This window comes from Plectropomus leopardus, chromosome 23 (assembly GCF_008729295.1).
Source record: "Plectropomus leopardus isolate mb chromosome 23, YSFRI_Pleo_2.0, whole genome shotgun sequence".
Lineage (NCBI taxonomy): Eukaryota > Metazoa > Chordata > Actinopteri > Perciformes > Serranidae > Plectropomus > Plectropomus leopardus.
In genome coordinates, this window is record NC_056485.1 from 14,737,051 (window position 1) to 14,760,608 (window position 23,558).

Below are 23,558 nucleotides of genomic sequence, written 5' to 3' on the forward strand. Positions count from 1 at the left end.
GACCTGTAGCTGTCTTCTCTACTTTGCTACTTTGACAGGCAACATGTCATCAGTTTGTCCGCTTTACCATGAAAAGCATGTATTTGTTGGGTTACAGCAGCTATGTCCCACCCTCAGTGTAACCCTTCTTCTCACAGGAGCCGTGGTACGACAAAAACGATGTTTCACTTATTTTCAACCCTCTGAGCTGTACAGACAATACTGTATATCACTGTCCTTAATCCTGATTGGACGGTCTCTTTTCCTCTGCTCTACTTATCTCTCAACAAACTGAAATGTACTAAAAAATAAAATGTGACTGAAAAATAAACATATTCTCGCTGCTGTTTCTTTAACATATGATTGCTTTTTGGTATCTGTGGAGTGTTTGGGAGGAAACATGTTGGATTATTATAGCCAAATGCAAATTAAGAAAGAAAACCTACTTTTATTCTTTTTTTTTTGTCAAGGTAACAATCTAGGTAACTTTAAACTTCTACTTACCAATATTTCAAAGAGAAAAGCTATTTTTTTTTCCATTGATGCTCAATTATAATATTGAATATTTATTATAAAGGGAGCCAACCCCTGATAAAAGTATCAGGCGGGAAAAAAGTGATATATATCATTTTACTGCAGAATGAGTACTTTTTTTTTTTTTTTTTAACTTTAATACTTTTAATACATTTTATTGATGATATCTTTGTCTTTGTATGATGTGCTGCAGTTCACCGTATTACCACTGGGTGGAAGCACTGACACAAAACTGAGAAATTACAACCAGTCAGTTAATCTGCTTAAAATTACAGTCAGAGAAGCAGCTTTCTGCACAAATACATTCAGTCAAAATGCCTTAAGATTTTTCCTCAGCTGGCTGCTTATTAAGGCTTCTTAAGTTTGAAACTGTAAGAGGACAAGATGAAAGAAAGGAAAATGGTCAGGTTTTAGTGGGAGAGGGAAAAGTAAGCTCCAGGAGGAGGAACAGGGATGAACTGAAGACAATCTCCAGTTCACTCAGTGGACAAAAAGGCTCTGAAGTGCATGCATTGATTGCCTTGTATCTAACCGAGTAATAAAAGCAGGAAATTAAAAGTTGCTACAAATAAATATGTTAATAAATGGGCCAAATTTAAAAGAAATCGATAAAAAAAGACAACATAAAATTCAAGAAACTCATCATTTTAGTTAATTGTCCATTTTAGAATCCACACAGGCATTAGAAAATTAAATAAAAAGACTCTTTTTTTAAACACTATTTGTTTAGAGACAGAAAAAGCAGAGGAGGAGGTAGAAGATGGATTTCTTAATTAAGTTATTATTGCGCGTAATGTTTCCCTAACTTATTTTTAACTTACTCAGAGCTCTGCTTTGACACGTTTTCACCCCCTTTACCCGAAACTGCGATATTTTCTAGAGCTTACTCAAACCCACGGTGTATTAGTAAATAAACAAGTTTTTCATAATACTTTTGTGGGAAGGGAGATTTTCACGAACGTAACAAATCTTTGCAAATGTAATATCCATTTTGTCTGTGGGATTATTACATTAAAATCTGCAGATTTGTAGTACGTTTGTGGTTTATTACGTTTGCAGGCTGTTATTACGTTGGCAGGTGTTGCATAGTTTTTAACATAATAGAACAAAACTTTAACGTCCCTTAAGCTTGTGTTAACCTTATTTCAGACATCAAAAAACCCCCCCAAAAAAACGCAACTGTAACTGCAGGTTCTTGACAACACTGTTTGTCACCTGAGTGTTACGAACTCTCATCAGAGAAATAAACAAGACACCAGGTCAAGGTCTTATCTCTTTGCCCAAATGTTCTTCTTTTACTTCATTCATTGTTTAATGGATACAGTGAGAGACAAATAAATACAGACAGAACAGCGGCTTAAAGGAGAGGAGGAGGTGGAAGGTCGAGGGATGGAGGAGAAGCAGCAGATGTGGAGCAGGAGAACAGTTAATCCCTCTCAAGTGAAAACTGAAGCCACAAGGCAGAACTAGTTTTTATTATGTATTCTTCTTCTTGCGTTGTGAACTTTGTCATCCTACGAGCCAGATTCTACGGAGTATAATGGCAACCGGACTCAAGAATTAACAACTCAAAAAAAGTCCCACATCTTGTGAATGTTGTTGCGTGTTGAAGAAAAAACAAAAACAAGTGCAGGTCAGTAAGAAAGAGGAAAAAAATGCAGGGAAAGAAAAGACGTTGCGAGAGAACCCTCACTCATTAGTCTGCCAAAGATAACAGGAACATACTGAAATCATTAAAAAGAATACAAAATTGTCTCGTTGCCTTTGTTTTTGTTAGTTTTTTACTTGAAAAAATACTTTAAAAAGTAACAAATCAACAGAAAAACAGTAGTGGTGGATGTTTGAGCTCGACCCAACAGAGGGCACGTTCAAAATTAAAACGATGAGGCGCGCTTGATTTAAAAATCTTAAATCAAGAACGCTTTGAGAAATATTTCAAACATGCGCTCTGATGTTTCGAGCTCTGTGGTGAACATACACATGACTCGGTGGAGGGGGGGGCAGGGTTTGTTTACTGTTGACTAAAGGAGAAGATGGTTAGCAGGAGGAGGACGTGGACGCTGTCCTGTGGATATTAAGACTTGTCTGCTGATTTGAGGAGGTTTTCTCTGCTCCTTCTCTTCACGTCCCAGTTGTAGACTCGTGCCATGTCTGAGGGAGCGGCGAGTTAAGGAGCAGCAGCAGAGCGACATCAGGATAAACTTTGATTAAAACAATTTTAATATCTCTATACTTAAGGACTTCCCGTGGCTTTGGTAGTTCATAATTATTGAAAAACTTGTTTTACTGACAGACGATTTTCTTAGTTTCGTTTTTCTAACTTCTTTATTTTTTGGTCCAGAATCACAAGCAGTTGTCCCAAATCCCTTATCCTGTTTGTCCTAAAAATGAACTTTTTCAAGTATTTGTTAACTTTTCTCATTTTAAGTCCTTCTTTTTTTGTTTTATTCTTTTTTATAAAACTTAAAAGTAAATGGATTACACGTGCAAATATTCTAAATAAAAAGGGTAGGTATAGTTTGAGTGCTTTTTGTTTTGTTTGCCTTGATGCTATTATGTACATTTTTCTTCTAAAAATTTCAACAAGGACCTAAAAAAACTACTATTCCCGAAAGAGATCATGCAAAAGCAAACACAAGAGCCGTCTTTGTGCCGTGACTCTTGACTTCAGTTGATGCTTGAAGGCATAAATGTTGGGGAGATCTGACAGTGATGCAGTAATATTGATAAAATGCTGCACTGAATCTATTCTGTACCAAACAATAACAAAACGGAATTTGGCACAATAAGATGCTGCTTTCACGAAATTAAAGACAACTCTGTCTCAGATGAGAATCCTTTGATTAAATTATCGAGTAGTTTACATAAATGAGCAGATTTTTTAAATTCACTGGCTGTAAATATGCCTGATTTCAGTCATTAAAACAAGTTGGTGTTCATTTTTCTGAAATATGTATGTATTATTAATGTTTTCTTTTGTCTGTTGCACTGATTGGGCCATCATAAATTAACCACTTTGTATTGTTTGAATGTTAGAATGTAATTTTTGAACAGAATAAAAAACTAGTTAGACCTCTGACTAACTGTTTAAGATTTAATTCAAACTTAGAAAAAATAAACACTAAGGGTTTGGTCAGCTCCTCAAAAATGAGCTTATTTTTCTCCCGTCACTATGAAAAACAACAAATAAAACATGAGTATACGTTAGAAAAACACCAGTAGCTCTACAAGACTTTCGTCACAGTACGCCCGGTTTGAGTGGACTACGTGGTGGAAGGATACTGACTTCGGTGGTGGTGAACTGGTCTCGCAGGAAATCCAGATCATCCTCGAGTGTCTCTAGGTTACGAGATGCCGTGGATAGGTTCTTCTCTAGGAGAGCCTGGGCTTCATCGATGTCGTACTCTAACATGACGTTAGCCTTTTTGGGGGGAAAATGTCGGGGGTGGGCGGGAATAGAGGATGTAAAGAGGATTTAAGTTATGAACAATTTACCCCAAACATCAGCCCAGTGACCAAAAGAAAATGTTCACATTGTAGATTTCTGCAAACCACAAAAACGTTTCATTTGCGCTCTCATATGCATCATAATAACCTTTGTAAAGTGGCGCGACGTATAAGCCGACTTTTGTCATCAGGAGAGCAAAACAGTCTAAAACCAACAACATGGACTGTGTTTTGGTAAACCCTCTGCAGCGTTTTCCAGCTGCGTTTGAGCCACTAAACCTGGATGATATTAACCTACCGTTTTTTGGCGTTTCCACCGGTGTTTGTGTCACAGCCATTGGTGCCTTAATTGCACATCACAGCGTTTCGACTGACACAATGCCGCATTTTCCGGCTGCGCTTGAGCCACTAAGCGTTGGTGTTTTAATCCAAATCATCCCATAACCAAGAGCTTTTTGTACCTAAACCTAACCACATTCATCACAGCGTTATTGAGAAACATTAAGTTTGAAACTCTACGAAATAACGTACAAATATAACGAATCCTTCGTTTGTAAAAATGTGGAACACAAACGTTTGTTTCTGACGACTGGATAGCCTTGATAGCTCCTGGTTTGATATAAATGATTATTAAAACAATGAAAAGTTGTTTTTCTTCTCTTATTCTTAGGTTTATCTTTCATCTTTTTCAAGTGACGCTGAAATTAGAATTTCTGCCAAATGCTCGTCTTTTGTTTTGTCTGAGCTCAACTTACCCCTAACCATAGGCAGACTTTGTCGGTGGGCGGCACTGAAGCCTTGCAGTAAACATTGTCAGCCAATAGGAAGTGTGTTTCCATGGGCGCTGTGGTTTCCTGGGGACAGAAAACATCACAGCAAACTGGTCAAAAGGACGTCCATTGTAACGTTTTTTTAATAATTAATTTCGATCTTGAGGTATTTTATATTTTCTAACACAGTTTTGTTTTGCTTTCATTAATGATTTACACAATACCATTGAAGATTTAGTTATTTTTGTATAATGTACTTATCATTTTATCAAATGTAATCATTAATGTGGGTACAAGAAGACAATAGAATTTGGTGAAAAAAGGAGAATATTTGCAATTTTAGAATATAGAACACATTTTTTTGTGTTAAAGTAATAGGTTTTGTTGAAAGTACATTTTGGCATAACGTTGAAATCATGAAATTTTGGTTCAAGAAGCACTCAGACATCAGACTCCCTGGTTCTTAAGTATTAAAAAAAAAGATTCAGTCCATACATAAAATTATGAATTATTATTATTATTATTTGGAGTAGTATTGACAACTTCATTTATACAGCTCATTTTAAACAAAGTTACAAAGTGTTTTAAAGCAAAAACTAAAAGTAAATTTAAAAAAACAATGAAAGATTTAAAATACCATCAGTCAAAAGAAAGCCATAAGTTGAATGTGAGTTTTAAAAAGAGTTTAAAAATTGTTTGACATTTAAACTTTTCTTTACAAAGACGACACGCACCTTTTTCTTCTGCATGTGTCGAAGGATTTCTAGCGTCTGTGTGATTTGTGGGATCTGGCTTTTCAACCTGCAAATCAAGACAATATCACAAACAAATACATCGATTATTAACTAGAAATGATAATAAACGTTCCAATAAAAGTCAACGATGTTAAAATCTTAACCACAGAGTTTTAAATACACACATTAAGCGTACTGCGTTAGGAATAAAGAATCAACCGATACTCAATCCTCAATTATCTTTTTTACTATATATATGTATTGAAATTATTTTCTGTAGAAATGACAATCTTCCCCATTATCCCACAGGTTTTCTTATTGGTGTTACCTGAGTTTCTTCTGAGACAGGTTGAGCTCCATGTATTTATATTTCTGGTACTGTTCGTCCAGCTTCCTCAGCGCTGCGTCCGCCGTCTCGTTTCCTGGCTGCTTCATAAAAGAGTCGACATCCTCCTGTGAAATGCAGCAGACGAGAGAGCACTCGTTCAAGCTGAGACATTAAATACTGACCCATATCTGTATTTTAAGAACAAGATTCAATAACAATATATTGGCTCATTATTGTTTATTTTTTTCCTTTAAATAAACACCAACAAATATTGTCAGTGAGGATCTTTACTTACAGCACATGTATCAGCCTGGATGATTATTGGGGCTGATATTTGGCATTTTGCCTATAGCCTGTATTGATACTTTATTTTAATGATCGCTAATAAAATCAAATAATCAAAAAGTGCAAGGAAAGTGTCAGCACGGGATGAACTTTTAATTTGTTACAGGCATTTAACCAAAGTTTTGGAGTTTGTTATATTTAAAATTCTAAACACAGACAGAGAGATTTTTATTTTTATTGTAAACGCATATTGATTCCAAATTTTTGGTATCGGTGTCAATAACTACTAACAATCGGTATCGGTCTTATAAAACCATTATCAGTCGACCCAGAGTTAATAGTGACCCTTAAAAAGGATCTGAATGATCTGTATTAAATTACATTTAATATCAAAAAATAACTTTTGATTCTTTAGAGCAGTAAATGACAGGTACTTTACGACTTATATTCAAATAATATATATATATTTTTTTACTCAAATGTGGCTTTAAGGTGGTTGAACCCAACAATGAATGAAGGAGGAGGCAGCTAACGCTACTTTAGCAAGACATTCATTAATAAAAGCAGTTTAACAGACTAACGTATAGCTAACTAAAACACTTTACAGCTTAAACTGGGGAGCACACGGACAGTGTGATGTCCATAGATGGAGGTGAGGAGCCGCCCAGCCTGCACACACAGCACCGTTAGCTCTCATGCTAACTGAGCTAACTAGCTCGTAGCAGCATGACGCGCCCACACACCGGCTACACCGATAAAAGTGCGTTTCCACCGGTGTAACGCCACTGTAAACACGCGTCAGAAGGGAGAAATGTCAGACTTCACGTACCACGAAGACAGCTTCGGGGATGCCGAGGTGCTTTCTCTTTGTCGCCTGCACGGCATTGCTGTTGTCAATGGTCGCAGCCATCATGGAGAGAGGCTCCTCTCCTTCTTCCTGACGTACAAGTCTGAGGAGCAGCGCGGAGCCTCGGCTGCCTCCAGCGGCCGCAGGCTGCAACTGCAGCTACAGCTGAGAGGGCCACACTGTAAAAAATGTCCGTAAGATTTACAGCGAGGTGCTGTGAAATCATCATAACACTGTAAAAAGAGAAACAATGAAACAGTGTTAAATTTATAGTAATATTCTATAAAGCTCTAAACAAAACACTGTTAATTTAAAAGTAAGAATATGCTGAAATGATATTTCTTTGTAAAAATGTGCAGATTACTATGGTTTAAACACAAGCAAACTGTACAAAATACAAAAAATAATACAATTCAGAATCAAAATCGGGTTTTATTTGCAAGCACATTTACACAGACAAGGAATTTGACTCAGTGTTTTGGTGCAAAACAATTAAGTATAACAATAGTAACTTTAAATAGAATAACGTAAAAATATAGAAACAATATTTAAAAAATAGAATTTAAAGAACACAAAATGTATTCTGTTAAAATTACAACATGACAGGGTTAAAATAAGGGTTTTTGTTGGGTAGATTTTTTTTGACAGAGAGAAACTATATTACATTTTACAAATTCATATCCCACAAATGGATTTTAACACACTTGATTGTCACATTTGAATGTTCTTTAAAACCTGAACTTTCCTATTGATGTTCAAAATAATAACAAAATGTTTTTGGCATAAATATTAAGACATTGACAAAAAAGATATTGTGCCACAGCTATTTGAAACTGAAAGAAAAGTAATGATTTTCTAATGTGTGGACCTTCAATTACTAATGCAATTTGAGGGGTTTTACATATAAGGTGACTGATAAATTTTATTCATTTATTTTAAACAAGTAAAAAAAAAATTAGAGAAATGATTATGCAAACAAGCAGACAAACAAAAAGTAACGCGACAGTAACAGTATGATGCAAAAGGAATGGTCAAACACACAATGACTTGGTTTACACAATCGAAAATGAGTGAGTCATTACATTTTAATTAACCACTTCCTTATCGATTTAAATCTACTCGTATTAACTAAACTTATATGCATACACCCTCATACCCAAAATGAGATAAGATAAATTAACCTACTAATCACAACACCAATTTACTTGAATTAATCCACAGTCATGGATGATTTAGAGAAAAAAAAACATCATCATGCTAAGTTTCAAATTTGACTGCAGATGTTGTCACTGCTTAGACATAAATAAATAAATAAATAAATAAATAAATCTGTTTGGCCATTTTCTACAAAATGTTATTAAATTCATCACAGCAAACTGTCATTACATTTATTTTGACTTTTTTCATCTACTTGGTACATTTAATCATTTAGTAATTCCAGTGTCACCCAAAATTGATATAGGAAACTCTGTTTATAGACTTGCTTTAGTAATAACGTCCACAAATGAATTTAAAGTAACAGAACTTTTGACAGAATTCTGGCATCATGTTAAAAAAACCAAGATTTAACTATGTAAGATTTAAATATGTAAATTATGTTTTTTTTTAACTTAACTTAACTTAACAAGATTTAACTATTAAATCTTACATAGTTAAATCTTGTTAAAAAAAAACAAGATTTAACTATGTAAGATTTAAATATGTAAATTATGGGGTGCACCCCGTTTTGAATGTTTTCTCTTGTGTTGTGTTTTTTCCTTTCTCAGGAGGTTTGATCCAGCTCAGTTTTACATCTTGTCTTGCAAGTCCATCGCTCAACTCTTTCTCCACCTACGCAACAGAAAAGAGATATAAAAGGTTACGTTGCAAATTTTTGGTACAATTTCACGGCGTCATAAAAGCTGTCAGGAATTCCTCAAAGGTGTGAAAAGTGCCAGTCACCCATTTCAAGGTGGACTCCATCACAGCAGTGTGTGTCATGTCCGAGGCGGTGGCAGTCAGCGCCACCCTCACCATGTGTTTCTTAATGAGGTCTGGAAAGAAGATAACAGGGAATATGGCATGAAAAATAATGAACCTGGTGCAGGTTCACATTTATTATCTATATATACATCAGAGCGTGTAATTTCTTACACAAAACATGTTTTGTGTTGTATAGTTCTCATAATTAGTCATCCTAAAAATGCAATTTTGATAGCGTATCATACAGTGGGATGGAAGGAAAAGCTGTTTACCGCCATAGCAAAAAAAAGGCCGTGCTACAGCACAATTCTCGTCTACTATTGCAAGAGTTTTGCTGTTGAACTCAAGTTCAGCACAATCATAGAATCCATTTGACTGGGGCTCATAGGGTTTCCAGGGTATGATTGAACGTTCACTCCCATCAGACCACACCCAGAATACATCCGTCAGCCCGAACCAGACCGGGCCTCCTCCAATCATCATATGCAGAATATTATTATCAATCATGTCCCGCACTTTGGCCAGGTCTGTGTGATGTTTTCTGCAGCTTTGCTGAGCATCGGCCCAGCTCAGGAATTCTCTCTTCAAAATAAACCTTTCAGTGACGCGAGTTTCGGACTCTGCAAAAGACAAGAGTTGTTCAATAAATATTCAGTTAATCAATAGAGCATTTGAAACCCAGGATCAACGTCACATTCAGACAGGAAGTGAGCTCGATTCTTGCATTAAAGTCCATTGTTAATGGGACTCATCCACCTTTCCTTCCGCCCACCCTACAGGCGCCCTCATACTCTGAAAGAAATTAAACCAATTTGCACAGGTTTCAGAGGTTTAAATACTTGTCAAAGGCGCCCGAGAGCAATAGGTTTCTAAGGGTTAAGCCAAAACAAGATTTTTTCCAAGCTAATAACTTTTTTGTGCCTATTCATGACCACATGTTCACCACGGTGTTGTTAAAAGGTAAAGAACAGGCAGTTTCAACATATCTGTTGGATAAAATGTTACATATCCGTAGTTTGAAGAAACATAAACAATGCAAACATATATTCTGGCGTCTGAGTCGTCCTTCAACCCTGCGACTGTGCACCAATTTATAATTCAACCTGCTGCCAATGAGATGCATTTCTTTGGCAAAAAAATCACTTTTATTACACATTTATAACTGTGGGTAAACTGCAGAGTATCACAAATGCAAACTCTTAACCATATTCTTACCTTCGTAGCAGAAGAAATTCATCCTGGTGCTGCAGTTTGCAGAAACCCATGTTCCATCCTTTCCCATGCCTGCACAATAATGAAAGTTTTGTTTGGGTTCACCACTTGCCCAGTTCAAGTAGGTCAGCTCTCGCTGACTGTAGACTTCAGCGCCTGGGTACGACCAACCCCAAGCCCTGTGCAAACCGATGAAGACCAACTGGACACCGGGCTCAGTCAGAGCAGCTAGTTCCACCAGGTCCCGTTCTTCAGTGATTGTGGCCAAATCAATGTATTTCTCTCTACAGTATTTACGAGCCTCCGACCAAGTTTTTGGCGTGTTGATAAAGTTGTACCGACTATGAAGATAAGAGAACACACAATGGAAGAGACCTGTGGACAGGAGTGAAAGATTACATTTTTTTAACTTAATAATACCCAATACAACAATTTAAAGGTTCTGCATTGAAAATCTGACTTAAGTAAAAGTGAGAAGGTATTATTCGCTAATTGTACTTAAAGTATTGAAAGAAAAATTGCCTTTCTGACCTAAATATTATCACCAGATTTCTCATTTGGATGTTAATGATGCATCATTAGTTAAACAGCATTGTAATGTTGGCGCAGGTCCGGGTAAAGCTAGTTTTAATTCGTAATGCTCCAATATGAGGGTTGAGCTCTCTCCTAAGGGTCACCAGATAAAACTGAAGGGTTTTGGACTTTTCTCAAATTTTTGCTTTTCTGTATTCCATAACCAAATGAACAATAACAAAGAGTTATTTTTTATGAAAACATCTGAAAAGTTTTTTTTTTTAAAAAAAGGGAAATATCTCTCCTAACAACTCATTGCTGAAAATCTTTAATCCCTGGTTATTTCGAGCGGCTCTCAGGCTTTCAGCAGTTTGGACTGATTTTGTCTATTCTTATCTTGCTGTTAGCAAGTGGTTGGCTTTTCTTTTTTCTTTTTTTTTTTAGAAAAAAACACTAATTATATTTAAAAAAATCTTACATGACGTCAACAGTTTATTTAATAAGTTCATCATATGTTTTCAAATTTAAAATCTGAAAAAAACCCTAGAACTATACAATAAATATAGCACAGTAAAAAGTACAGTATTTGTAAAAATACATGGAGTAAAAGTATCAACATATACACAATCCCTCACCTGAAAGTACCAAAATGCCAAACATTCCCCTCTCCATTGTCTGAAATTCCTAAAAGAAAAAAAATTATTAAATACAATTTAAGACTTATCATCTTAAGCACAAATTTAAGAAAAGTGGGTAATTTAAATTATAAATATCATCATATTGCTACTAATAGTGAAGATAATAAAATTTACCTGTGTTGTCTAAAACAAACAATGTCCAACAAGAGAAACTGAGAGTTGTCTTCTCTTGTTTCTTGTTCCTTGATTCTGCCTTTTAAAGCAGCACAGCTTATTTATTCAAAACAGGAGGCCCGCCTGCTTTCTGTCTTTGGAAGAGGGTGAAAAGTAGAGTGAATACTGGACTTACATCTATCTAGTGGCCAGACTTACAACTCCAAATGAATGCTACTATTGCTCTGCAACTGCTGAATGCATAAATAGGCACCTGTTTACTAACATAGTATTTATTATACACAAGTGTATACAGCTGGTACTGCTGTAAAAAAAAAGTGCAGAGAAAAGAGTGCAGCTTTAAAGTCTAAATCCTTCTTTTTTCTTCTCTTGCATGGTTTAGCATGTGTCCTCTAAGCATGCAAAGCACATGGAAACACTGAAGCTCTACTGAGACTGATGCAAAAAGTTTTGCAAAACAGAAAAGGATTCTGGGTCAGAGTAAAATAATGTATCCTTTCTTTATTTAAAAAAAACAAACAGACTGAAGCATGCTTGTCAAGGCTTTATTCTGAAAAGATTTTTGATCATTAAGGTTAAAATTGTTTTCAGCTCTCCATAAAGTAAATCAGCACCTCTTGAATGCAGAAACAATGTTTTAGGTTACAAGTCTATATTGCAAATACAACGACATGCTAAGCCTGTTGTCCAAAACACAACCGGAAAAATGTCAGACGTAAGTTTTGCACGGGATTGATGTTTCATTTAAGTTTGGCACTGGTGTACATGAGGTGGGGTTGAGGCCCAAAAGGTGCACTAAAATGACTTGAAGCTATGCAAACAGTTTTGATTTGATTTGTAATTGCCATTGTTTTGGTTTAATTTCAGATCAGTCCTTCCCCCTAAAAAAATTAAATTATAATGACGTAATGCCTTAGCTACTTTGAGGCCTCTGAACACTGCATGATAACAAAAATAACCCTGTCTAACATTTAAGTCAAACATATTTCTTTTAGGACTATAGACCTATTTACAATTGTGAAATACTTGATTATTTAAGCAGTTGCCATGGTTTCAGTGTACTGGTTGTGGTTGGCTGAAGTTTTTTAAGGTTTTGTTTATGAGTGTGATGCTTAGAAAGAAGCCAAGCCTTATGTGTTGTATCTTGATCTTCAGTTCTGTGCGTTGAAATCATTTTTGCATCCTCAAGTCTACGTTTCATGATTAACAGCTGTGATAACCAACCCCGCTACATTCTTCCCTTCATCAAAAACACCTGGGCTGAAGAAGGGGAAGATCCTCTCCGAGAACAAGCACCCAGTGAAGGTGTAGATGTGAGACCGGGCCTCCACGTCAAAAAACGACACGATCCCCGCCTCATAATCCGTAAACACTCCGACAATCTGTGGCTTCTCCTTAAGGGAAAGATGAACTGAAGGGGAGTCCAGAGCGCGATACTCCTTCCCATTCCTCAGTCGCACCGTCCAGAAGCCGTTTTCTGGCTTTGAGGTGATCATCCCCTTCCTGTTGACGGACTCTTTGACCACGCCGAGGTCCCAGAAGGTCTTTGTCCCCACTGCAACCTGATTGACGACGAATGTAAAACCTTAAACACGGAGGTTATTAAGAGCTGATCCTAAAACGCTCTCAAACAAATAAAACAAGATGCTGACCTGGAAGTAGAACCTCCCGGACATGAAGCCTTTCTTGCCCAGAACGCAGATGACAGGGTCAAAGCGTTGGGGGTTATCAGGCACAATGTGCAGCAGCTCGGCGCGGCCTGCCTGCTTTCCATCAGCTGACAGGACGATGTTTGGATGTGCGGTGTCTGGGTCTAGAACCACATCGACTGAGAAGAAACAACAAAGAGAATTTACTACAAAATCTACAAGTAATACCAAAACTTTGCACTACAAATGCTTGTTTTTTGCTTGATATTTCTCTATAGATTTTCATTCTCATAGGCATTAACCTACAACCTACAACAATAGTCAATATATTAATCAGAAATAAAATAAGATTGGAAGAGATTTATCTTGACTCCCAGTATGCAATTCCTCTTCAGCTCACTACAGTTCTTAACAAATGCAATCTCGCAACCCATCTGCTGTCAGTCTGAAGACGATAAGCCTCTAAGGACAACAGCCAAAATAAAACAGAACAGCTAATCAGGAGATCTGGTGTAGTAACCAATATATTGGGGCGGCTGTGGCTCAGGCGGTACAGCTGGTTGTCCTCCAATCAGAAGTTTAGTGGTACAATCCCTGTCTCCTCTAGTTAACATGTTGAGATTTCCTTGGGCAAGATACTGAACCCCAAATTATTTCCAAAGGCAGTTCTATTGGTGTGTAAGTGTGAATGAATGCCTTTGCCACCAGTGTATGACTGTATGTGTGAATGTGAGCCATAGTATGAAAGCACAGTGCATTTTTACACACTGAAACCACACAACTATGCCAAATAAGGGTCTCACCTGCATATTTCTGCATCCTCTTCATCTCTGACAGGATGATATGAATCCGTTTGATCAGTAAGACAATTTAGTTAAAAACATGATACAGAACTTTAAAATGTGTCATAAATTTCAGTGTAATATTTGATGATAAGCATGTGCAATTGGTGCCATGCTCCATCCAGAGTGTTTACCTCCTTTCTTCAGACTGTCCAGTTCATTCATCAGCGTGTTGTCCAGTTTAGAAAGTGCTCTCCTCACTGTCCCAACACAGAGCTCAGGGTGGATGCCGATCTCCGTCCACTCTCTGGTGGGTGGAGGTGACATAAGAGAAGGCGACCTCTACCAGCGGAAAAAACAGGGAAGAAGAAATGTGAATATTAGTGCATCTATATTGCTTTAAAAAGACAGCTGGTTCAACTGATGAAAGATTTTTATTTGTTTTGTTTATTATGGCGAAAAATACCCCTAAAAAGAGTTTATGAGATGCTAAATCTGGGTCTAACCTTCTTATGACACATGAACTATGATAGGTTAAAATCCTTGTATTCATCACAGTTTAAGGTTGATTATAACCTGTAAGACGTGCAAATGGTCCTCCGTGTCCTGCAGCTCCTCCAGTTCAGCATTTCTCCTCTGCAATTCAGTGATTTCCTGCTGCAGCTCCTCAATGAGCTCCTCTGCCCTCTTCTCTGCTGCTTTTTGCTTCTCCTTTATCTCCATGTTGACTTCAGTTTGTCGCTCCTCGATGGAGCGAATCAGAGAAGTAAAGAGACGGTCACTCTCCTTCATCTCCTTCTCCGCACTGGCCTGGACATGGATAAAAAAAAGTGAACACGAATATGTAAAATGAGAAGAAAATATACCTTCAGCTGTAAGTACTTATCCACAGTCAAAATAGTTCTTTTAACCTACCCTTATGTGCATCTCTGTTAGAGCTAAAGAGAGCAGCACGTAAAAAAATAAACAAATCTGTAATCAGAAATTAAGCCCAAAAATAGCCCTGCCATAAACCAGTCCAGTTTGAGCAGCAGGCGATAGTGTTTAAAGGCTTCAAACACCAGAAGACTGCACAACCATATATAACAGCCACTCAGAGGTAGGATTTTAAACTGTGGAAACCTATCATTGCCGTAATGATGATAAACAGCAGAAAATCAGCATCTATGTGACAAAGTAATGAACCAGAAACATTGATGGAATACTGGATGGGCCTACAGAGCACTGGCCTAGGGCCCAAAATGTCAAGGCTTGTCCCAGCCTTCACCTGCAAAATGTCAACTCAGATTACCATACTTACGAAAACTAAAACTGCAAAGAAACACAAAATGGCTACAAAGTGACAAAAACATCTGAAAAAGACCAGAAATGACCACAAAGAGATTCCAAATTACCAAACAGATGCAAAACGACAACAAAGAGACACAAAAAGATGACAAAGAAATGCAAAGGAACTTCAGAGACATAAAATGACTACAAAGTGACATGAACATCAAAAAAGACTCATAATGTCCATAAAGAAATGCAAAGTGACCACAAAAAGACACAAAAAGATAACAAAGAGATGAATAAAACTGTAAAGACACACAAAATGACCACAATGTGAAATAATACATCCAAGAAAGATGCAAAATGACAACAAAGACACACAAAAAGTCAACAAAGATATCTAAAGGAACCACAAAAAGACAAAATAACCACAAAGAGACGCATATTAACACAAAGTCTGTCTCCTATTGCATTAATGCTTTAAATCACCAAGGTGCAATCTCTTATCATATTCTGCTGCAGTTGTAACCGCTCGATTATACCCCCAAGTTGCCAGCTAATTTAAACAAAAAAACAAAAAGAATAAAATAGATGCTTTGTGAGAGTGATTACATTTGCATTCGGACTCACGTTACTGAGCTTCAGACAGCTTTTGATCTCCTCTACTTTCTTCAGTCGGTCCTGGATCATCTGCTGAAAATCTGCCTCGGTCTTCTTTATTTGGACCTAAACAGGCAGAATAGAAACTGAAACTTTCGGCTGGCAGACCTCATTGTTTTTCATTGATATAACAAGCAAATTAAACTATTGGACCTGGAATTAGACACAAACAAATGCGCATAACTTGGATAAGATTCAGGATATAATTAAATGTGCATTGCCCACAACCAAAGGAAAAAGTTCTGCACCAACCTTTTCAGCAGAAACAGTTTTCAGTTGTTATTGTTCACTGGCACACAATAAATCACTTGTTTTTTTCAACATCAAGTTGTATTTTTAATGTGCTGGCTAACTAGTGTCTTGAATCCATCCTGTTAGTGTTGTGGTTTCCCTTTTTTTGTTGGTATGGAGAGTTATTTCTCCATGCAGGCACAGAACAAAATGCTAGTTGCTTGTTGCTTTGAGGCGATGTAACAGTTGGCCTTTGTCGCCACTAATTATTTGACGTCTGTTTAGTGTGTCTGGGCCTGAAACCCCTGTAATACAGAGAAATACGCTACCTTCCTCTCCACACTCTCGTCCTTTATTGTAACAGCCTGGTGGTCTTTGTGCACGGTCTCAGTGCAGAACTGGCACACACACTTCTGCTCGTCCCTGCAAAACATCTCTAGCAGCCTCTCGTGCTTCTTGCACATCCTCTCCTGCAGGTTCTTCACCGGCTCGATCAGCTTGTGGATCTTCAAGCTGGCGACTCTCTGATGAGGCTCTAAGTGGGCTTCGCAGTATGATGTCAGGCACACCAGGCAGGATTTTAGGGCCTTCACCTGCAGGGAAGTCGTGGCGCAGACATCACACCCCACCTCACCTGGTTTGGCTGAGCACAGTGGTGAAGCTGATGAACAGATAACAATGTTTCTAAATGTGTCCACCAGCTCTTTGAAGGCTGTGTTGATGCTTAATTCAGGCCGAGGGGTGAATGATTTGTTACAGGTGGGACACTGGCACACCTCGCTACTGTCCCACACACTCTGGATGCAGGTCTGGCAGAAGTTGTGTCCGCAGGGAGTGGTGACGGGGTCAGTGAACATTTGCTGGCAGATGTTGCACTGGAACTGTTTTTCTGGCAACATGTTACCTGAGGAGGCCATTGTCTGCAGAACAATTAAAAAAAAGGAAGTTAGGTGATCAGTTGCTGAGGAAGATATTAAACAGAGGAAGTGAAAGATTTACACCCACAGAGCAAATGCAAAAATACAGGCACACATTGAACTAACGCTGAACTTCCTTTATGAATGAAATATGTTGTTAACAAGCACAGCTGACCACATACCTTCTTTTACTAATCATGTAATGCAGTAATTGTGTAAATACGCATAACTCTGCACATCTTGAAATTCAGGACTCATACACCCTGCAGTGTTTGGTGTGCTTTGTTAGTCACTCTTTTTTCGGCCCAGTAATCTCACCAGACACACCCCTACTTCCCACAGAAAACATCCACATAATTACACCAGTAACACCAACACCCTATTACCAATTCTATTACTACTATTACTCTCATGGTTATGATTTAGTTAGAAATAATATTATCATCATTGCTTGTTATAAAAATAAATAATGTTGCACAAGTTAAACGGTGACAAACCAATTTGGTCAAATACCGGCAAGTACCAAAACTAATGAAATGACTGAACAACGTTAATGCTAAATCAATCATAATAATTCACTTCTCCCCAAAGTTTGCAGTGTCGGGAGACCCTGCTTTCTTCTTCTTTCGATGGGGGTCTCAGTTAGTGACGGAAGTCAATGGGTTTTTGGCTAGAAGCCTTAAATAAGGTCTGTGGTTAAAATAAGCTTAAGACACTTTCATGTTTTGTCCTACAACATGAAATATGTCAATATTTAGGCTTCCAAAATCCTCAAAGTGGTGTTCATTTGAGAAGATTGTCTTGCTGAACAAGAGGTGTAAGTAGCACAAGCATTTGTTTACCACAAAGCTTTTTTTCTGCAATTATCTAAAATCCAATGGAAAAATCCCAGTGTTTTTGTTGAAGGAACCAGGGCAATGTTAGCTTCTGGGTTGACCTACAGAAAAACATCAACCCTGGGGCAATCTATCGCCAGGTTTCAACTTTTTGCAGGCAGTCACTATGCATATTTATACACAACATGAAGAACTTTAATACTTTGCACTCATATGTCAAGAGTTGGACCTGAATCTGTCAAAGATACTATGATATACCCCAATATATATTGCTTTTCAACTGCAAAAAGTGGTTGGGGGTGTAGTTGCAAATAGACATGGTGAGGTTTAAGGCCTTACATATATCTAATAAATCAAATCTACACAGCCTGCAGCTAAGATTATCATTCAACACCACAATAACAAGGAAAATACAGTTTAAACAGTATTTAAACAGAACTGCTAATGTTGGTCACTGTCAACATTTAGAAGAAAAACAAGACAAAAAACATTATAATGCAAAAAAACACCCCAGACCTTTAGTCCAAAAGCAGCATATTCCCACCAGGTTAGACTTAATATAATCTGTCAGTTAACAAAAAAGTATTGTTCCACTTCTGAATTATCCACGTGTTAGCTATTTAATCTGATTAACTCGACTTTAATTAGCCTGCTCAGGCCTTTTTTCACAGCACAATAAATCATGTTTTTAGTTCTTACTGCATATTTCTCATACTCACAGCTATTTCTCTTAGGTGAAGCTGGTCAGTCACACTTCTTCTCTTGGTAACAGCGGAGCAGGTGACTCTCCTGCTGTGGGAGTGAGTTATGAATACATTACAGGGCTAGCTGTGGAACAGGAAAATGTAACGTCAACACAGTTATTCATCGGCCTGACCCCTCCCTCTCCTGAGCTCAGCACTGGTTTCTCTGTCTGTCTGCCGTCACCTGATCTTAAAATACTAGCATTTACAGCAAAACCTACGATTATGCACACGTGTTGTGGCATGACATTTGTGTGCATTTGTATGTGTGCATATGTGATGATGAGAATACATAATAGCAGCTCTCACACTGGGAAGTTGTGTGTTTGCCTCCTGGGTGTGGTGTTTGAGTCCAATGGTTAACATTTTCCGCTTATGACACACCTGAAACATACTGGAGTCACCTCAGCCTGACCTGAGGAATGCTGCAGCTCTGCATTGCATTACAAATATGCCACTGTTACGCTTAAAGTGACATATTTGGCTTCAGATAAGAGTAAACATGTTTATAGAGTACTTCCTAACTAAGCCATTTAGGCACAATAAAGACCTTTTTTTGCTGAGTTTCAAATAAAGCACGAGTGGTTAAAAGTGTGTCAGATAATGGCTGGAACCAGACCAGTTGTCTTACATTGGTTACAGATTAGAGATCATGTGACAGGTGTGTGATGGGAACTTTACCAACCTCATAAAGTATAATCATAAGGGCTATAACTGACTTCAGTAGCTGATGACAATGCACCTTTAACTATAAACTGTATACAGCTCTACATTAAATACCTTTCTATATGTACATTTCCAGATTGATTGTACACCCCAGAGTTGTTACAGCTTTTATTTTTAATTCTATTTTTGTTTTTTTGTTTTTTTTAATTACTATTTTTTATTTTTTGTTTTGGGATTCAATTTAGTTTCAGTTAGTTTCCAGAGTGGGTTTGCTCATTTAAGTTTAGTTTCTATTGTTTAAAAATGTTTAGTTGTAGTTTAGTTTTTATAATTTTTAGTATTAGTATTATTTTATTTTTTTGTTTCTGGTATTTCTAGGGGGTAGGATTTAATAAGTCCAGAAAAGGTTTTGCAGATCAAACACAGTCTCAATAAGCATATGCACTTAGGCCTCATGCTTCATGTGTTGATAAATTTGACCAAATTGGCAAAGACTAAAACTCACGACATTTCCTTTAGTTTATCTTAGTTAGTTTTATAAAGACACGAATGTTTTATATAATTTGAGTTATTTTTCTTTTAGTTTTTTTCTCATTTCAGTTAGATAAAATGGGTTTTTTCATTCCTATTTTTAAATTAATCTCGTATGAGCACTGTGTTTCCTTTACAAATAACTTAACTCCTACTCTAATGTGGGAGTTTTTCTAATTCCTGTTTTGTTTAATGTGATTTGTCAGTCTGGCATTGAGGCTTTAATGTGTCTCAAAAGGAGGTGGTAAACATCCTTATAGAGTGTCCTTCCATTGGACTGGTACTCAAGAGGGCACTTTATTATGTTTTCTCCGTTAGAAAGACACTCTAGAATGAACTTCATAACATTTTCTCCAAACTGAGGCTGATGCCTGACAACAAATGTAAAGCTGATGTTATAAAGTTACAGTGATGTGTGTTTTATGCATTATGCCGTGGGTCAGTTAAAGAGTTTGAGTTGAAGCGCACATTATTTAAGATGTTGGTATGAGTCAACCAAAGAGGATTTTTATTGCCATTTTTGATTCATGACAGCAATTAAGAGGGGAGAGGGGGTGATGACGTGCAAAAAGGCTCCCAGTTTCAGCACTGGGAATGTTGCAGTCCGAAATTTTAATTCAGAGGTGTAGTCGCTTATCCAAACAAGGAACCACAAGTCACCTCATGTCAGCATACTGCTTGCATCAGGTGAGTCTGTGCAGTTTTACATCTGCTTTGCATGGACCACAACGAACATTTTCTAAACCATCCATGACCTTATTCAACCCTGCAGTTTATCCACCATTAAACATAAACTGTGGTTCAATGGCTCCAATTGTACCATACGAAAAGCTACATGACGTCTTTATAAAAGGTTTTCTTTCAGTTGGGAGATGTAAAGACAGATAAATCCACCAGGATAGTGTTTAGCATTTCTATTTTAATTTTCAGTTTGATTTGCAGGGTTTGAGGCTTTAGGCCTGCGCAATAGGCCTATTGCACAGAGCTGCAACGATTGCAGCTCTGCGCAACTGCTGCAACAAGGTCAGTCTGGATGTGAATGTATGTTTGTGTATTTCATTTTACAGTGAATCTGTTTACAGTCTTTGCACTTTGACTGTTGACTCGTTAGACATTGTTTGCATTGATTTTCTATACATATACATACATACAATACATATTATTCTATGTGTATATTGTTAAATTTTTTGCTGTGAAAAAACATATTTGGTGGTGGGGAGTGCCTTCTGATAAGCTAAATACACACTAACTGTGGAGCTGATTGGCCTCGCCACATTAGGTGTTATCTATTTATGTTTCAAATTTTCTTTTATGTAATCTGATGAATGTCTGATGACTGAAACATTGTTGAGTTAATGAAACATTTTTCGTCAAGTAATAGGACAATGTGCAGGAATTCTCCACAAGTTTTTTTTGAAGGTGAAGTACATAACCATCAAGTGACAAATACATTTATGTGATGTATAAATTAAAGAAATCGGTCATGATTTCGTGTAATGTCCCGACAGCTCCACTTGGTGGCAATAAATTACAGAGTAGGCGGATATTTTTTCCAGTTAGTGGGAACATTGAGTTGTAGATTTTGGGGCAACAGAGAGGACAAACTATGATTAGAAACCACAACGCTATTTAAATAAACACCACACTAATAAAAAATATGTAACCACAAACCATATCACGGCCCAGACCGCACCAGTGAATGGAGAGCAGCTGCAGCACTAGAAACACAAACAGACAGAAAAATAAAACTATAAACTATACAATGCTTTATGCTTTGATGGCTGTGGGATCAAAAATTGCAGTTTGAATGGGTTTAAATGGTGCATGTTTTGCATTTTAAAGTATGAATGAACAATTTTGTTTACACTGTGTATTTTAGAGTTATTCTAGGAGTTGAGCTGGAAATTCCAAGATCAAACATAAAAAATATACAATCTTACCAAAATTTTTGCCATGTGCATGAACACAGCTGAAATTATCACACACACAAAAAAAGAGAAAAGAATAAAAAGCACGTATTATGCATCAGTTCCATAAGGGTTAAAATGCTTAATTAAAAAGTAAAAGTAGACCCGCTTTATTACAATCTTTCATCTTCTCAAAAACCCCAAAGGTTCAGCTTAGCAGAACCAAAGGGAGACTTAAACAGTGACACACGAGTGCACACAAAGGGCCTTTTCTGAGGAGAGTGAAGTCAACAGTCTCACCTGCTGTTCATCAGCCCATTGATCAGTTTCTTGGCGTCACCTTATTGGTTTCTGGCCTCTGCATGGTCTTATTGCCCCTCTGCTACATATCAAATCATGATTAACATCTCTTTTCTTGTGCTGCATTCAGATGCATTTCACAAATATCTAAACCTTTAAACCATTAGCAAATTGTTTTCTGAAAACATGCGGAAAAAGATAATTAGGAACTTCACAAGAATTGCAAGAAATTAGTTGATTTAAAAAAATATATATTTCTAAAAAAAAAAAAAAAGTTAGGGAAAATAATTACATTTAAAACGATCATATTTTTTCTTGTACTTTTTAAGAAATTCTTGCTAATTTTTGGGTAATTTCCTCTTACGTTGCTTTTTGCATTGTTTCCATGCTTTTGAAAGAAATCAAGCCAATTTGGTCAGGTTTCAAAGGGTTAAAGAGCCACATCACTTCAACCACAAAGCTCTTGCAAAAGCACACAGACAAACACAAAAACACAAATTCAAATTTTAAGGTTATCTTCAACAAAAAAACATTTGGCACAAACATGAAAAAAACTTTCATCCAATCACATTTAAAGCTATCTTTATAGGTAAATAATTTTTATTTAAAATTAAAATTAAAATTAAAATTAAATTTTCCACTGATGGGGCTTTCCAACTCTCAAAATGAAATGATCAACTAGAAATGTAATAATCTGTCGTTTTACCAGCAGAGTTAATGACCTTCACTTTTGGTTGCATCAGATTTTGTTTGTGTACAATAATCACAAACTGCTCCTACAGCATAAGTGTAGATGCTGTAATACCTGTCTGTCATGTCAGTAACGGGTGACGGTAATTCACAGAGATGGCGCACCTGTAATTGGTTGAGAGCTGGGAGTGTGTGTTGTTATTTCTGGTAGTGAACGAGGAAGTTAGTCTTCGCAGCTAAGAGAGCAGCTTGTGTGCAGCTTATCATTATTGATGCTGTCCTTAGCCAGGTCTCTGTAGCCAACAATGCAGACTGTATGATGGCAATGCCTACTGAATCTCAGGCTACAACGTACAATATACAAGGAAAACGTTGTCTGCTTGCATCATCTACGCCACTAAAGTCTTAAGAGAAAATGTGAACATACAAGAGCTGAATTGGTTGGTCAGGAGATGTATAACAGCGATCACACAATACAATAGTCATCCTAAATGTATGACACTGTCAGAGTTTTATTCCAAACTGTGTTTGATCGCAAGACCTTGACGATAATCTTCTCTCTCTGTGTGATGTAGGAACGCTGATTTAGAGCCACAACCAAAGATCTAGCATTTTTTGGTTCTAAAAACATTATGGGTAGTAAAGTTTTAGTAAAGTTTTCTTTTAGTTCTCAGAATCTTCTTTCTAAAGTTAGGACAACATTCTCTCGAAACATAAAATATGCATATATATATATGTTATCATATCACTTTACATTACATTTTCATTTATTTTATTCATTTTCACGGTCTGTAATATCAGTCCGTAATAACATGCTCTAAATGGTGCTTTGAAAATGTTCTTCCTTTGTTCTCATATAACATTGTGGGAACGTTTTATAAAAAAATAAGATTCTATGATCTGTCACCTCTTTCCCAAACATCCTCACAATCATGCTGTTAAAACCGTGCATCT

General features: G+C 37.0%; 3 protein-coding genes across 4 annotated transcripts; all 3 read right to left on the minus strand.

The window, feature by feature from the left end:
* Positions 1-1,773: 1,773 nt before the first annotated feature.
* Positions 1,774-7,032, minus strand: vbp1 (von Hippel-Lindau binding protein 1). Its single transcript, XM_042512798.1, has 6 exons — positions 6,907-7,032; positions 5,793-5,917; positions 5,465-5,531; positions 4,716-4,814; positions 3,796-3,934; positions 1,774-2,664 (listed from the first exon to the last, which is right to left on the minus strand). The coding sequence occupies exons 1-6, from the start codon at positions 6,988-6,990 to the stop codon at positions 2,588-2,590; spliced, it is 591 nt and encodes a 196-aa protein (XP_042368732.1). The 5' UTR covers positions 6,991-7,032; the 3' UTR covers positions 1,774-2,587.
* A 2,212-nt stretch (positions 7,033-9,244) lies between these two features.
* Positions 9,245-11,462, minus strand: LOC121962433 (putative C-type lectin domain family 20 member A). The gene is made up of 4 exons (XM_042512688.1): positions 11,247-11,462; positions 10,102-10,473; positions 9,303-9,539; positions 9,245-9,261 (listed from the first exon to the last, which is right to left on the minus strand). The coding sequence occupies exons 1-4, from the start codon at positions 11,281-11,283 to the stop codon at positions 9,245-9,247; spliced, it is 663 nt and encodes a 220-aa protein (XP_042368622.1). The 5' UTR covers positions 11,284-11,462.
* A 437-nt stretch (positions 11,463-11,899) lies between these two features.
* Positions 11,900-21,421, minus strand: LOC121962151 (E3 ubiquitin-protein ligase TRIM39-like). 2 transcript variants are annotated; one of them, XM_042512352.1, is made up of 9 exons: positions 21,379-21,421; positions 18,487-18,559; positions 16,344-16,934; positions 15,754-15,849; positions 14,431-14,664; positions 14,049-14,196; positions 13,876-13,902; positions 13,076-13,251; positions 11,900-12,985 (listed from the first exon to the last, which is right to left on the minus strand). In XM_042512352.1, the coding sequence occupies exons 3-9, from the start codon at positions 16,929-16,931 to the stop codon at positions 12,614-12,616; spliced, it is 1,641 nt and encodes a 546-aa protein (XP_042368286.1). In that variant the 5' UTR covers positions 16,932-16,934; positions 18,487-18,559; positions 21,379-21,421; the 3' UTR covers positions 11,900-12,613. The 2 variants fall into 2 exon arrangements, with proteins under 2 accessions (XP_042368286.1, XP_042368287.1); XM_042512353.1 differs by having other exon boundaries at positions 18,487-18,556; positions 21,379-21,415.
* Between the last annotated feature and the right edge of the window lie 2,137 nt (positions 21,422-23,558).